Source organism: Felis catus, chromosome B2 (genome assembly GCF_018350175.1).
Source record: "Felis catus isolate Fca126 chromosome B2, F.catus_Fca126_mat1.0, whole genome shotgun sequence".
In the NCBI taxonomy this organism is placed as follows: domain Eukaryota; kingdom Metazoa; phylum Chordata; class Mammalia; order Carnivora; family Felidae; genus Felis; species Felis catus.
The window spans coordinates 37,151,434-37,168,434 of record NC_058372.1 but is presented as its reverse complement, the minus strand read 5'-3'; the positions used below and the strand labels follow the sequence as shown (position 1 = coordinate 37,168,434).

The following is a 17,001-nucleotide window of genomic DNA, read 5'->3' as shown; positions in this document are numbered from 1 at the left end:
GCAAAAGGAAATTTGCAGATGTGATTATGTTTAAAAAACTTGAGATGGGCAGATTGTCCTGGATAAACTGGGTGGACCCCATGTAATCACAAAGGTCCATATAAGGGAAAGAGGGAGGCCGGAGAGTAGAATCAGAGATGTGAAGCTGAAGCAGGGGCAGGAGTGACACCACTGCTGGAAGGGGCTGTGAGCCAAGGAATAGAGGTGGCCTCTAGGAGCTAGAAAAGGCAAGGAATGGAATCCCCCCTCCCTAAGAGCCTCCAGAAAGAATACAGCCCTGCTGACATCTTGATTTTAGCCCCATAAAATCCATTTTCAGACTTAGGATCTGTAGAACTATAAAATAATACATTTATGTTGTTTTAAGCCATTAAGTTTATGGTAATTTGTTATAGGTGCAGTAGGAAACTAATACAGTACTCTACCCTAAAAATATTCCTGATCTTAGTTCCAACAGTTTACTATTGAGCCTAAGTGTACTGCTCTCACCATGCTGCCCTGAGTATGCCATCGATCAGGAGTGAGACCTGTAAGTGGTTTCTAAGGAAAGCTAAAGATATTTGGGGAACTTGGCTACCATGTCAGGACTGACATGAAAGCACAAAACCATTCATTTCTGTAAAATGTTGGTGTTACCATAAAAAACTGAACACTGTCTAGACCAATTCAGCATTATTAAATATCAATATTCCTTTGTATACTGTTCACTGTTGATAATTGTCAAAATCCCTCCAACGACATCAAATCAGAAAGGAGAAAGAGGCAGACTATGCCATAAAATAGATGAAGTATGTTAACAGGATCAATTTTCGTGTGTGTGTGTTTTGTCTTTTTAAATTTTTTAATAATTTTTTAAATGTTTACTTATTTTTGAGACAGATAGGGAGACAGAGTGCGAGCAGGGGAGGGGCAGAGAGAGGGAGACACAGAATCCAAAGCAGGCTCCATGCTTTGAGCTGTCAGCACAGAGTCTGATACAAGTCTCGAACTCACAAGCCACAAGATCATGACCTGAGCTGAAGTCGGACACTTAACCAACTGAGCCCCTCAGGTACCCCTCTCTCTTTTTTTGAAAAGCATCTCAAGAAAGAAAAAAAAAATGCAATCATTTCTTACTTCAATTGGTCCCAAAGTCATGTCCATTTGAATTTCATTATCACGGATACATGCTAAGGCTTCCATTGCAAATCTGACATCATCTAAATCACGGATAGGTCTAGATAACTTTTTCAAGTATTCATTGATGAATGCTATCATGTCTGACATTTTCTTTTTGTATTCTTCATTCAAATATCGACAGAGTAACATCTTCCATGCTTTAGCCTCAATTGATAAGGCCAATTTCATTGGCCCTGGGGAAGAGGAAAAAAGATCAGAATACAACTGACATACTGAAACTATTTACTTCATGTCTAATCTGAGCATCCATCACTGTACTGCCCTATTTGATGATCACTAGAGACATGTGGTTACTGAACACTTGAAATGTAGTCTAAATTAAGTGTGCTATAAAGTTACTACATTTTGAAGATGCAATTCCTCTCCCTATAGAGTATGTTAAGCTGTACATGAGAAGGACACTAGAGTCTATGGAGAAGAATTTTCGAAATTAGTTCTAGCACTGCCCAAGGTGAACATTGCTATTTCTGGTCATCCCGTTAGCAGCCCTCATTCAGTCCTCCATATTCTTCTAGGTAACCCCACAAAGTGGAGTGTAATATATTCTTTTGTCTGCCAAACCTGTCCTCGTTTTCCCATTATTCCACTCCCTACCTCATCCACATATTAGAGAATGTGTATAACCTGACCTTGTACCTGGGCCTGATTGTCCCAGTCAATCCTGACCTTTTATCTGACATTCAGAATCCTTTTCTTGTTTGGAATGAGACTTGAGGGGGAACCATGTGGTCTGGGAAGCAGAAAAAGTCATGCACAGAGGGAAGAAGAAATGAGAGGCAGAGAGAGTGGATTTCCTCAGCTTCCTGTACTGTCCCCGGTTCTGGTTCATGCCTAAGGCCCAGTTGCCTCTTGGATTCTGGGATATACGGTTTTCTCATAAAAAAGCTCAGAGAGGTTTCTGCTCCTTGAAAACAAAGCAGTTCTAAAGTCAACTCTATCTTAACAATCCTCACACATTCCTCTTTTCCTCTCTTGGTATCTCTCAAACCCCCAGCCCTGCCATGCTTGAAACATGATGGCTTCCCCTGCAATTCCCAACAGACTGAGAGGACTAGGGAGCTGAGGAGACAGCAGCCTGAAAAGAGACGCACAGTCAACCTGTGGGTTGAAGCTGTGAGATCTTATCTCATGAGGTCTGCACCTCACGGACCTCTCTTCTCCTTTTCCTCAGGCCCCAAGCATTCAGCCCTCCTTCCCCTTTCTTCAGAACTGTTGCCACCTATTCCATTTTTCAGTTTCCTTTCTCAAAAATCAAGCCACCAGCCAACTCTCACACTGTGCTAGAGTTGATTTGTGTATGAGGAATCACAGCACTAACCACTATGAGAAAACAAATGGGAAGTTTAAATGATAGTAATAATAATAGGCAAATTAATTTTCCAAAAGTCTACAGTTCTTGGGATGATTGCCCCTGAGGTATAGTTTCTGGTTTCTAACTGAATATCCCCTCCAAGTGCTGGTGATTCTTCCCCACATTAAATACCTTCTTGATAGATATAATAATAGCACTTAATATTTATTGAACTCAACTACTTGTCAAGTACTATGTCAAGTGTCTCATATAAAGTAGTTCATGAGGTGGGCACTGTCATTATCATCAGCAGAAGAGACGGCAGTTAAAGAGGTCAGGTAACCTTGATAGTCAAATTTGAGAGTCAGTTACACTTACTCCTTAAGGATAGACCGGCAAATCTACTTACAATGGATAGTTGTTGTAAAATAGGTCATTCGAATATCTCCTGAGAATAAAATCTTCTCACAAACTTCAAGCAAGATTGATTGTATCTCTGTAACCATGGCAATAAGGAGCCACCACAACCCAGTTTTAAACCCAAACCGCAGACCAACAGACCTCAATTCCCATGCTTTTGCCAACCAATCAGCACCAGCCCCTCCCTTCTGAATGTCAACCAATCAAAAAGAACATATCCAATAAGCCCACCTCTGAGCACCAACCCATCAACAACAGTCTCACCTGAGTAAGCATCCTTCTACAGGTGATGTTAACCTATCTACACCCATAGTGCTTGAGCTCCATGCCGCCCAGACACCCTGTATGAGATGGGGCAGTGTGCTCTGTGGAGAACACTGTGCCTGAGCAGCACAGCTCTCCCTTAGTCTTGTAGTCAGTAAAATTAGCTTGGGCTTTGTATTTCAGATATTGAATGGCTGTCTCATCATCCTGTGATATTCTAATCCCAAGTGGATTAGCTTCTCAGGAAACCTCAAACTGTCTGACTCCTATCTCATGTATACAACTCCCTCCTCATAGTAACCCCAAAAAGTGTTTCAAGTGTAGTTCAGTTGTTTGCCAATTGAGGACTTGGGCAGTGTATTGATTGTATTAAGCCACCCTTGTATATTACGTACGAAGAATATATAATAATATATTATATAACATATATATTATATATAACGTATATGCATGTATATATGTATACCATATATGTATATGAAAGGTAGCTTAGTAACTGCTTTCTACATAACGTAACATTTCATATGAAAATACAGACACTTTACATCATATTTTAAAAATACCTGTATGCAGTTCAAGTGCTCCTACAACAACAATAGGCTTCAACTCATCAATCTCCTGTTCAAAAGTAGCAAAGTGTAGAATTTCTGATCTGATTTCAGTCAGAGAGGGGTTGTTAGCCAAAAACTCCTGTAGTAAGGAAACAGGAAACAATGTTTTCTTTAACTTTTGGACAGTATAAATTTCACACTGCTTTTTCTCTTTTTTTTTTTCTTTTTCTTTCTTTTTTTTTTTTTCCTTATATATTTTTCCACTTGCATGTCAGGCCAGTAGCTCATTAAAGAGAGGGATGAACTGGTAGTACCAGAAGATGAGGAGATGAGGCCAAGTGAGGGAATTTCATAGTCCACCATGAATAACTAACTGAGTTATTCATGTGTCCTTAAGTCTCTAACCAAAAATACAGTTGAATCTATGTAAGCGTGACACGCCCTTGAATACCCAGCCTCTGAATGTCTGGAACATAACTGGTACCCAACTGTTTACACAAATTAAACCGAAACCTGCCTGAGCCTCATTACCCTCAGTTGCCTCAGAGTGTCACTGTGAGTACGGCACAAAATCCACTATGTTAGATGCTTGGCCTTTTCAGGTTCTTGACCTCTGCTCATGAGCTCCTGTCATCATTCTGATACTTTCCTGCTTCTCTCACACACGTTAGATATAAACAATTCAAACCCAAACTGCATCACAAGTAGCCAAAATACACCTTCACTTTCACGTCTCGGTCCTCTGTCCAGAGCGTCTTGTACTTTTGAAAGTCCTGCAAGGCCTCATGAGCCACCTTCCGTAGAGAGTTCACAGAGGAAGAAAGGAGGAGGACCAATTTGGAAATATCCTTGTGCTCCGCTACCCCTGGATAAAAATTCTTCAGCTTTCTTGCAGTAATTACTTCTTCCACAGGCTCTGAAAACAGATGGTTTTATAGAGATAACTTCTATATGCAACTTCAAATATTATCAATTTTAATATTTACAGACTTCTTTCAAGCTGGATTTTCTTTTTTTTATTATTATTATTTAAATTCAAGTTAGTTGACATACAGTGTAGTCTTGGCTTCAGGAGTAGATTCCCGTGATTCATCACTTGCATATAACACCACCCAGTCCTCATCCCGAACAGTGCCCATCCCCCCATCCAACACCCCTCCAGCAGCCCTCAGTTTGTTCTCTGTATTTATGAGTCTCCTATCGCTTGCCTAAACCACTGTGTCAGATTTTGAGGCCTAGATTTCTTTAATGTGGGAAAATTGCTTTCAGAGAACAGAACTTAAAGACACTGATTAAACATCCCCACCCCACCGCCACATAAGTCCTTCAAGGAAAGAAAGGTCAAAAGAGCTAAAATTGTTGCTCTATAGAACAGTATGGTGGTTAAAAGAGATGCACCATACTTATTACCCATATAACCTTTGGCCAGTTTTTTTTTTTAATATGAAATTTATTGTCAAATTGGTTTCCATACAACACCCAGTGCTCATCCCAACAGGTGCCCTCCTCAATGCCCATCACCCACTTTCCCCTCCCTCCCACCCCCCATCAACCTTCAGTTTATTCTCAGTTTTTAAGAGTCTCTTATGGTTTGCCTCGCTCCCTCTCTTTTTTTTCTCCTTCCCCTCCCCCATGGTCTTCTGTTAAGTGTCTCAGGATCCACATAAGAGTGAAAACATATGGTACCTGTCTCTGTATGACTTATTTCACTTAGCATAACACTCTCCAGTTCCATCCACGTTGCCACTAAAGGCCTTATTTCATTCTTTCTGATTGCCAAGTAGTATTCCATTGTATATATAAACCACAACTTCTTTATCCATTCATCAGTTGATGGACATTTAGGCTCTTTCCATAATTTCGCCATTGTTGAGAGTGCTGCTATAAACACTGGGGTACAAGTGTCCCTATGCATCAGCACTCCTGTATCCCTTGGGTAAATTCCTAGCAGTGCTATTGCGGGGTCACAGGATAGATCTATTTTTAATTTTTTGAGGAACCTCCACACTTTTCCAGAGCAGCTGCAATCTTTTCAGTCTTCATGGAAATACTTGTGAGGATTAAATGAGACAATTTATGTTTGTCCTCAGCTCAGCATCCGGTATATAGAGATCATGCAATCACTATTAGCCACTACCATAAACATCTCTTGCCAAAATCTGATCATGTCACTGCCTTGATCAAAATTGTCAAGTATTCCCCATCAGACAGAGACTATACAAATACTTTTATTTGGTCCAAACAATGCCTTACCTTTTCAAAACAGTTGTGAACAATTAAAAATCATGATATTTCATGTGCAATTCCAGATTTTCAACTTCTCTTTTAAAAAGGTTTAATCTTGGGGCGCCTGAGTGTCTCAGTCGGTTAAGCGTCCGACTCTGGCTCAGGTCATGATCTCACGGTTCATGGGTTCGAGCCCCGCATCAGGCTCTGTGCTGACAGCTCAGAGCCTGGAGCCTGCTTCTGATTCTGTGTCTCCCTCTCTGCCCCTCCCCTGCTCATGCTGTCTCTCTCAAAAATAAATATATGCAAAAAAAAAAATTAAAAAGGTTTAATCTGGGGGGCACCTGGGGGCTTGGTCAGTTGAGCATCTGACTTCAGCTCAGGTCATGATCTCACAATTTGTGGGTTCAAGCCCCACATTGGGCTCTATGCTGACATCTCAGAGCCTGAAGCCTGCTATGGATTCTGTGTGTGCATGTGTGCGTGCGCGTGTGTGTGTGTGTGTCTGTGTGTGTGTGTTTGTGTCTGCCCCTACCCCGCTCATGCTCCCTACCCCACTCATGCTCAGTCTCTCTCTCTCAAAAATGAATAAACGTTAAAAAATTTTTTTAAAGATTTAATCTGGTAGTACAGGGTCCATGTTGCTGCATGGCAATAATTAGCTGAAGCTGAGAAGCATCTCTAAAAAGGGCATCCCTGGTGAATTTGCCAGTCCCCTCTAAGACCACGTCACTCATTTGCTCTTTTGTTTTAATTTTAATCAAAATTAAAGCAAAAGAAAGTACACGGTATTTGGCTGAATTAACTAAGTAACTAATGTTGCATGTCCTGGTAGTTGTTTCCCTTTTATCGCACAGAAGCATCCCACTGTGTAGATATACCTCATTTTGTTTATCCATTGATCAGTTTGTAGACATCTGGTTTGCTAGCAATTTGAAGCTATTAACAAATCATGCAGCATAAACATTCACATCTTTACACAGACATATGATTTCATTTGTCTTGGATAAATTCCTAGGGGTGGAATTCCTGAGCCAAATGGTACAGGTATGTTCAATTTTTTAAGGACGTGCCAAACTGGTTCCAAAGTGGCTGTACCTTTATATACATTCCCACCAGCGATGCCTTAAAGTTTCAGGCTCTTTATCAACAATTGGTATTGAAGATTATTAAAGATTTTTATCCATTCTAATAGGTGTGCTGTGGTATATCATCATAGTTTTAATGTGTATTTCCCTAACACTAACGGAGTTGAGCATCTTTTCATGTGTTTTTTAGCCATTCATGCATCTTCTTTGTTGAACTAATCTTCTGACCATTTGGGGAGGGAGATAGTCATATTATTCAGTTTGAGTTTTTTATATATTCTGAATACAAGTACTTTATGCCAGATGTATGCATTGCAGATATTTTCTCCAAATATATGGCTTCCCTTTTTAATGTTTTGAATGGTGTCTTTTGAAGAGCAACCATTTTTACTTTGACTGAAGTCCAGTTTGTCCATTCTCCTTGTCATGGATCATGTTTTTGCTGTCATACCTGAGAAATTTTTATATAACCCCAAATCACTAATTTCTTAAAATTTTTAAATTTCTTTCTAAAGAAATTTTTATAGCTTTAGTCCTTGTATAATTGACTTTGAGTTAATTCCTTTGCATGGTTTAAGAGACCAACTTCATTTTTTTTCTTTGCATATGTATATCTAATTGTTCCAGCACTGTGTGTTGAAGAGACAATCACTTGCCCCGTTTTTTTACTTCATATCCTTTCAGAAAGTCAGCTGACTCTAAAGTTTATTTCTGGATTGCCTAGTCTGTCCCACTGATCTACATGCCTATCTTTAGGCCAATACTGCACTGCTTTGATTATTATAACTCTGTAGTATGTTTTGAAATCAAGTATTCCAGCTCTATTATCCTTTTTCAAACTAATTTTGGCTATTATAGTTCCTCGCATTTCCCTATTTCCTATTCAAATTTTAGGATCAACTCAATTTCTGCAAAACAGCTTTCTAAATTTTGATAGAAAGTCCACCAAATCTATAGATCAATTTGGGAGAATGGCTATCTTAGCAGTACTGAGTCTTCCTCCAATCCACGAACATGGTGTTACCTTTGAGCAATGTTTTGTAGCTTCCGATGTACAGGCCCCTACACTTCTTCGGTTAAATTTATTCTCTACGATAGTATTATGAATGAAATTGTCTTCTTAATTTCATTTTCAGATTGTTCATTCCAAGTAGTTAGAAATACAATTGAGCTTTGTATGTCGATCTTATATCCTGCATACTTGCTGAACTCATTTATTAATTCTAACAGTTTTGTATGTGCATGTATTCCTGAGGATGTTTTTACATACAAGATAATGTTATATGTTAAATAAAGCCAGTTTTGCTTCTTCCTTTCTAATCTGTATATCTTTAATTTCTTATTAAATCCACGGGACTGAATCTCCAGTATAATGTTGAATAGATGTAGGGAGAGCCAGCTTTCTTAACTTGCTCCTGATCTTAGGGGGAAATAATTTAGTCTTTCACCATTAAGTATGATGTTGGCTCTAAGTTTTTCACAGCTGCCCTTTATCAGGTTGAAGAAGTTCAATTCTATCCCCACATTCTTAAGTTTAACATGAAAGAGGTAGATTTTGACAAATTCTTTCTCTGTGTCTACTGAGGTAATCATGTGATTTTGTCCTTTATTCTATTAACAGGATGTATTTTTAAAAAATCTTGTATTTCTGGGATAAACCTCTTTTGGTTATAATATAGCCTCCTTTTTATATGTTTCTGAATTCAATTTGCTAACATTTGGGTAAGGGTTCCAGCATTGTCATTAAAAGTAAGGATCCTTTAAAGAATGTTTTTAAATATAAAGAAGTCAAATTTAAACATATTTTCTTCTGTGGTTTGAGCTTTGTAGGTCTCGAGAATTTTTCCCTACCCTAATGTCATAAATACATGGTGTTATGTTTGACTCCAACAGTGTAATAGAATACGTATATTTTTAACAGTGTTTTAGAATATAGAATAATGGATATGAATTTAAGATACTTTTATTGTTTATTTGTTTATTTTGAGAGAGACAGAGCAAGCATGAGTGAAGGAAGGGCAGAGAGAGACACAGAGAGAAAGAGAGAGAATCCCAAGCAGGCTTCCCACTGCCAGCACAGAGCCCAACATGGGCCTCTACCCCATGAACCATGAGATCATGACTTGAGCTGAAATCAAGAATTGGACACTTAACCAACTGAGCTCCCCAGGCACCCCTTGAGATACTTTTGTGATGTAATTTAAGTTTTTCCATATGGATAAAAGTTCCTAGTATCATTTATTAAATAAATAGCACATTCTTTCCCCCCTGATTTGTAAGTCTACCTGTGTTATATATCTAATTTTCATACATATGAGTGTTCCTGCACCCTCTGTCCCATTTCATTAATCTATTATCTATCCTTGGACCATTAAGAAATTGTCTTAATTGGTCTGGCTTAATAATACTTCTTTCTATGTGGCAGGACAGGACCCCTACCCTGTTTTTCTTCATAAATATTTTGAGCTATTTTTGGCTTTTTGCACTTCTACATAATTTTGCAAAAGTAATTAAAATTAATTTGACAAATTATAGAAAAAGTTCTGTTGTGATTTCATTGGAATTGTACTGAATTTGCCAATTAAAAAATTGAGTTCTTCAGGTTGTAGGTTTATTCCTATCTTCCATTATGCTATTCAATAATAATTATTTTCTCCAAAAATGCTGTGCAAATATTTTTTACATTTATTTATTAAGTACCTTATGGTTTTGTGGCTATTGAAAAACTATTTTTTTCTATTACATTCTGTCCAGCTTTATTGAGATATAATTGGCATATAATGCTATTACATTCTAGTTGAATTATTAGCCATTGTAGAAACACTTTTGTATGTTGGTCTCTTACACAAAAACATTACCAAACCTATTAGTTCTAATAGTCATTTCTAGATTTGTTGGATGATCTTTAGATAAGGACAATCTTAGTCTTCCTTTCCAATTATCTCTTTTTATCATCTGATTGCTCCAATAAAATACTGAATGAAAGTAATGATAGCAGGCTTCCTTGTTTATTCTTCACTTTAAATGGGAATAAATGCTTCTAAATTTTTCCAGACATCATTAGCATAAAATCTTTCATATTCCTAGTGTGATAAAAGGATGTGTATGGGTGACTAAAATGTATCATATATATAGAAGCATATAAGACAGTAGTTAAAGAAGAACGTGACATATATAAAACATATATTAAATAAGAAGAAAAATTATTTCAATGTTCTCAGCACCTAGGTTAAGGAGAGAATGGTGACAATATATCAGTTGTCCTCTCTAGGTCCTCTAAAATTACATATTCCTTCCTTACTCCCAGAGGTAACCGGGATCCCGAGTTTTCTTTCAAGAGAAACCAACATTGTTATCTCTAAACAATATATTGTTGAATTTTTTTTTAATGGAGTACTAAACACAAACCTAGTTGTAAAGGCAAGAATGTTAATTGCCCATGTTAAAAAAGGTTCTCAGAAAATAAGAAGCTGGACAGTTTGAATCTAGTCTGGCTTCAGCTTTCCTCCAAATCTACAAAAGCCCTTTGTGGGGAAGCCATGGGGGATGATCACAGGTGAGTCTATTGCTTATGATCTGGAAAATACAGGTCTCATCGTAATCAGGACATCTGGCAGGGCTGTGTTTATGAGCCATGTAATGGAATCCAGCAGGGATATGGCCAGGACAGTGGCCTAATCTTTTTCCTTTAGACCACAATTCCTTCCCTGTAGTTCCCAGTAGCAGGTCAAAGCAGAACACTTCCAAAGAACGAAATGAATTTCCTCAGCTGACCTAGGTTAATGAAAGTAGATTGGCAACTTCATCAGCACATGTGAAAACAAGCAAAATTTAACGTACAGCATGGCATGGTGCCCACAGATAATACTAATGTATACTCAAAATTTGCTAAGAGAGTAAATTTCAAATCTTCTTACCATACACATACACATAAAAAAATGGTAACTGTAGGAGGTGATGGACATATTAATTGTTTTGATTGTGGTAATCATTTCACAATGTATACATATATCAAAAAATCACACTGTATACCCTAAATATATGCAATTTTTACTTATCAAAAATAGTTTGGCTTTCTACAGAAGAAAGTGTCCAAAAATGTCCACGGAACTTTGGGTCAGTGCCATATCACACCCATGATTACTTAAGGGAATAGCTTATATGTACTTCAGGTACAAGGAACATACGACCCAGAACTTCTAAGCACCATGTTTTGGCAAACTAAATTCATTGGTCCAACTACAATGCTGAAAGTAGAATTCTTACTAAGCCTAGTTGTAATTTTCCTCTGAATCTAAGATTACGATAGCGGAACAATGATAAAAATCTTTGTTCCCTATGTCCAAACATAGATGGAAATGTCTGTATGTTATGTTTATGATGGAAGATGGAGAACACTCATTTTTTTACTTTTAAAGCAAAATTTACAAATAAACATGATAAAAATGACAGCCACAAACAAGAATGGGATCTTGTCACTTGCAATGACATGGATGGATCTAGAGAGTATAATGCTAAGTGAAACAAGCCAGTCAGAAAAAGACAAATAAAATATGACTTCATTCATATGTGGAATTTAGGAAACAAAGCAAACAAACAGAAAAAAAGAGACAAACCAAGGAACAGACTCTTAACTATAAAGAACAAACAGATGGTTACCAGAGAGGAGGTGGGTTAAGGGCTGGGTGAAATAGGTGAAGGGGATTAAGAATACACTTAACTTGATGAACACTGGGTGATATATGGAATTGTGGAATCACTATACTGTACACGTGAAACTAATATAATACTGTATGTTAACTGCACTGGAATTATAATTTTTAAAAACTATATGCTGTCATACCCAGGAACAATCATAAAGATGATTTACTAGTTGTTATAATTCTAAGATTCTATTCATTGGAGATGTGCTTTAATACTCTTACTCTCTTCCTTCTTTGCCTGTTTTGTTGTGTTTAAATGCATCAGGTCAGTAGTACGGCTGGGACTGGTGACAACAGGTTTAACTTGACGGGTTGGCTGTTGCCCCCAGTGAGCCACTCCTCTGCTGACTTCCAGGGTTAGCTGGATCATACGGTTAATGGCTTGTTGAATGTCATCCAAACTAGGAACCATTACCTATGAAGAGAATAAATGAATTCCTGGTACTGGCAGCACATGCCATCCATCCCTCTGTTTCTCACCAGCCCATCCCCCACTGGGTGGGACAGCCTCAGCTGGCCCAGTGGAAGGCTGCTTTGAGGAGAGGGATATTAGAGGAGGGTAGACTGTGGGCTTTCTCTATCCTGAAGTTTTCCCATTCTATCATTTCCCGCAGGCTAAAAGGTCAGGCATAGTACTTGTCATGCTTTCCCCATGAGGGCGGCCGGATGTGGCCAAAAATGGTGGACTGTGTGTTGGATACCAATGAAGCAAAATGATTGAAGAAGCTATACTGCCAAGGTTCTGACCTCAGTTCTTTGAAATGTGCCAAACAGGCAAAGAAGCTGTCCTCCAGGAGGCCAAGCTGTGTAGATGTAGATGGCGACAGATGAGTCACAGATCGTTCCTGCCTGGCCTTATCCTATGGCTCATCATAGAATGCACCTCAATCATCCTGTGTGACTCGGAGTTCCAGATGCCAGTTGGCAGCTGAGACATGAGACGGTGGTAAAAATAAGTGTCGGGAGAAGGCACAGGGTCCATGTGCTCAGGGCATGGGCTCTTTCTTTCTATCCTGCCATTTTGGGTTACCTTACAGCTGTGTGTTTGCTGTCGGGATGTGGACTTCTGAGATGGACTATTTAGATAATTTAATGCTTGAAGAAAGAAAAAGCAAGAATGCTTTTCAAGTACTTGCTAACTGATGGCTGAACAGAGATGCTTAACTCATCTCTTACACCATCCTTCAATACACCATGAACTGTGCAGAGTAATTATTTTATAATGGATAAAAATCACATTCTGCTTTTGTTAAATATTCGGATAAAACCAAAAAATACATAGGGGGTGCCTGGGTGGCTCAGTCAGTTAAGCGTCTGACTCTTGATTTCGTCTCAGGTCATCATCTCACAGTCCGTGAGATCGAACCCTGTGTCAGCGCAAAGCCTGCTTAGAATTCTCTCTCTCCCTCTCTGTCCCTCCCTTGCTCGCCCTCTCTCTCTCTCAAATATAAATAAACATTTAAAAAATACGTAGAACCGAGAGGTTATTCTAAATGAAAGTTCAGTGATAGTCCTATATTTCTTTAAAAGTTACCAGAATATCATCATATTAACTTGAATATTAATTATACTTACCACATTCGGAATCGCAAGATGCACTTCAGTTTTTATGAAGGAAATAACATCTTCTGATCGCCTTCGTCCATATTGGCTACAATAAGATACACATTGAACTTATAAAACTTAACCTAAAGTTTCATAAATAGCTTGATTATGCTACCATTTTCAATCCTAAAAATAAAGACCATTTTCAAAATACCAAATTACATGGAGAAGGTTATTTATAATGAAACCATAAATTTCAGAGAACTAAGAAAACACGTTAATGTTATTTGAAGTAAAATGTTAGTCTCCTATACATTTTCTAGTATTTTAATGTTGCTCTCTCTCTCAGTAATAACCATTTAATAACGTTTACTAAAAGCACTGCCTGTTCCCAGCCTTGTAACAGATGCCAGACAAGATCACCAACAAAAAGCATATACCTTCCTATACTTTCATATATACACTTTTTTGCAAGATTACACAGGAGGTTTCTGGTCAGAGCCTTCCAAAAACTGCTTTTGTAAACAACATACTCCTGCTCAGGCAGAAGTACAGACATACAGACACACAAGTGCAAGTAATGAAGAACACACATCACAGCTATAAATTGGTGATCTCCCTCCGCCTTGACCTCTGTCCCCACCCTAGACAAAATTATAATAAATGTCTCGTTGCTCTCCACAGCAGGAAATGCTGTCATTACTGAAAAACTACACCTTCCTTTATAAAGATGGGGGGGGGGGGCGAGGGGCGGAAATCATAAGTAACACAAAGCTTCCACACAGTTCAATGTGAAGACCCAACATTACACATTATTAGAAGGAACTCTTCGAACCAAAGCAAGCAAACAAAGGGAAAAAGACCTCTAATTCATAATCCCGTTCTGAAATCCAAGATGCAAAAATAAAACAAGTGTCAACTGTATTTAAAAGAGCACAATCTGAGAACAAGAAGGAGTTCTATAAAGTATAAACAAACAGCTGAAGTAACAGAGGCAGTGAACAGCACACTAGATCATTCAGTAACTTATTTGACAAACTAGAGATTAAAGAATTTTCCAAAATTTCAGGTGCAAAATACAGAGACAGATATTACTTAAAGAAAAGGCAAGAAAAAATTAGGGAAAAGTAATGTTTATTGAATGCTTAATGTATGCCAGGCACTTTTCCAAGCACTTTCCATGAATCCACACATTTCATGCTCACATTAACTATGTGAGGCAGATCTTGTGATTATTATTTGCATTTTACAGATGAAGAAACCAAGGTAGGGAGAAGCTGAGTAACTTACGGAGGGTCACTCAGCCAAGAGACACTTTACTACCTAGATCCAGCACATGAATCTTACATATGGTTGATTAAAGCACAGCCCTTCTCTCATCTTCAGAAGAGACTTGTTTTATCATATTGAAAAGAGTCCTGTGCGCCTGACAGGATTAATGGGAAAAATTATCTACACAAAAACATACAATTTGTGAATTTCCAGAATAACAGGAGAAATCCTATAAGCTCAAAACAACAGGGTGTTATTTAGAAAATTGGATCAACAGCAGAACCCTCAACCGAAAGTGGGAACAAAAGAAGCCAATAAAACAATATTTACAGAGTGTGAGAGAAAGAGATTGTGATCCAAGCTGACCTAACCAGCATTCATGTGTTAGGGTAAGAAAAAGACATTTTAGACAAAGGAGGATGTTGCAGTATCATGCTCATGTGTATCTTTTCAAAAATGACTTAATGCTATAGGACTTATACATCAATGTGGCATAGCAAGTTCAGACTTCAAAACCACTCTTTGTGCCAAATATGTAACAATCATGGCTAGAATACATAGGACATGAAGATACTCAAATGCAAGGTTAGCACATCCATGAATCAGAAATCGGTCAGAAACACATAAACAGCGTGGCCAGGAGTCTGGTCAGGAATTAGGCAGTGACAGTGGAAGGTTGGCTCCTATGGACTCTGAGGCACTGAAAGCACTCCATGTGAGATAGGGCCTCAGCCAGGCCTGCGGACTCAAAGCCAGAAGCTAAGGTAATCCTCCTCCACTTGTAAAGAGGCAAAGCAAAAACAAAGCATAGTCCATCAACCTACTGTCTGCAGCTACAACATCTCCAGAAGGTAAGGGCCTGGGGTGATGAAACAAATTCACAGCATCCCCAGGAAGCAGTTAAGTCAGGTCACTTGTGTACTCCCTGGCTGAACCTGCTGTATCCCCCGTATCTCTTCAGTGGGCAGATATCGTGAACAAATAAGATTCGGGTCTATATCAAGGTTCCCAGGATCATGGGAGACAAAAGTAAAACTCCTATATAGGGAGGCAGGGTGGGAGAGAGAAACATAACACACACACACACACACACACACACACACACACACGCACACCTTTCATTCAGTGAAGTTCTATAAACTAAAACCCCAATAGGCATGAATAAGTCTTACAGTAGAAAGAGAATGAAAGGAATTAATAATTGAAACAAAACACACTCCAGATAAAATCAATGTATAGAAGTAGAACAAACTCTAAAATAAGTAAATTGATAATATTCAAAGAGATAAATGAAAGTTATTTTCTCCCAACATAATAAGTTACTAAACTAGAAATAAAGAAATAATACAATGCCTGGAAAATAAGAAAAAAGTATTAGTTGAAATATTTAAGATGAGAGAGATGAGATCATCTTTAGACTAGAAAGAGAGATAACTTGCTCATAACGTAGCCCAGAAAGGCAAAAAGACAAAATATATGACAGAGTAGTTAGGAGACAGGGAGGACAGACTGAAAGCCCCAAGATTTGAGATGACTGCATACCCATTGTTCCCAGAACAGTTACGGGTTAAATCTGCCCTGACACTTCATCTGGGTAGTGCCCCTACACTTGAAACAGTATCCTGTTTGGAACAATAGATCATGTGGTCAACCTATTCAACATTCAACTACTTAAAGTTCCGTAAGAAGAGAAAGAAAGGAATTTCCCAGAAGGAACAACTGAAAAGGAAATTGCCGAGGATTTTCCAGGATTAAGGAATGCCAGACACCTTGAAATAGAAAGTGCACTCTGAGAACAAAGCAGGATTAAATAAAGACAAATCCACACAAAGAAAGAAAACTGAAGAACATCAAGGATAAAAAACAATCTTTAGTTAGACTTAGTGCAGACTTCTCATCACCCACATTATAAGTCAGAAAAAAATGAAATACATTCAAAGTGCTGAGAGACAAACAAAAACTTTTTATCCACCTAAACTGTCATGGAATTGTGAGAGCAAAAAAGGCATTTCTCAGACTTAAAGAATAAGAGCGTTTACCCCTCATATACCCTGACTAAGGAACCAGTGAGATATAAGAAATATACAAGAATCTGGAGGTGTTTTACAATATGCCAGTAAATAAATTATTTTTACGTGTTCAAAAAAAGGCAAAACTAACATCAAGCAGCAATAATGAGGTAGATACTGTTCAGTGAGTAAATCATGCCAAGGCCCTTGTAGTGAGAATAAGACTAGAAAACTGAAAAACCATAGACAGTACTTCTTTTTTTTTTTTTAACCTGGAGCAAAATACATGTATTCTCAATTTAAGGGTAACTACTTAAATAACTGAAGTATAGTAAAGAAAATAAAAGGAAAATATGATCCAACCCAAAAATAACAGATAATGAAACGAACCAAAGAAAACAGACACTAAGAAGAAGACACAAAAGGAAATGTCATAAGTGTAACTATATCAAA

General features: G+C 38.1%; 1 protein-coding gene across 8 annotated transcripts in view; it reads right to left on the bottom strand.

The window, feature by feature from the left end:
* DNAH8 (dynein axonemal heavy chain 8) overlaps window positions 1-17,001 on the bottom strand; it is a 330,151-nt gene that overhangs the window by 216,303 nt on the left and 96,847 nt on the right. For all 8 annotated transcript variants that reach the window (XM_045057489.1, XM_045057486.1, XM_019830547.3 and 5 more), the window contains 5 exons: window positions 13,298-13,373; window positions 11,945-12,137; window positions 4,425-4,621; window positions 3,718-3,844; window positions 1,117-1,352 (listed from right to left, as the gene is read on the bottom strand). In XM_045057489.1, the coding sequence (XP_044913424.1) occupies window positions 1,117-1,352; window positions 3,718-3,844; window positions 4,425-4,621; window positions 11,945-12,137; window positions 13,298-13,373 (829 nt within the window). The remainder of the gene's footprint in view (window positions 1-1,116; window positions 1,353-3,717; window positions 3,845-4,424; window positions 4,622-11,944; window positions 12,138-13,297; window positions 13,374-17,001) is intronic.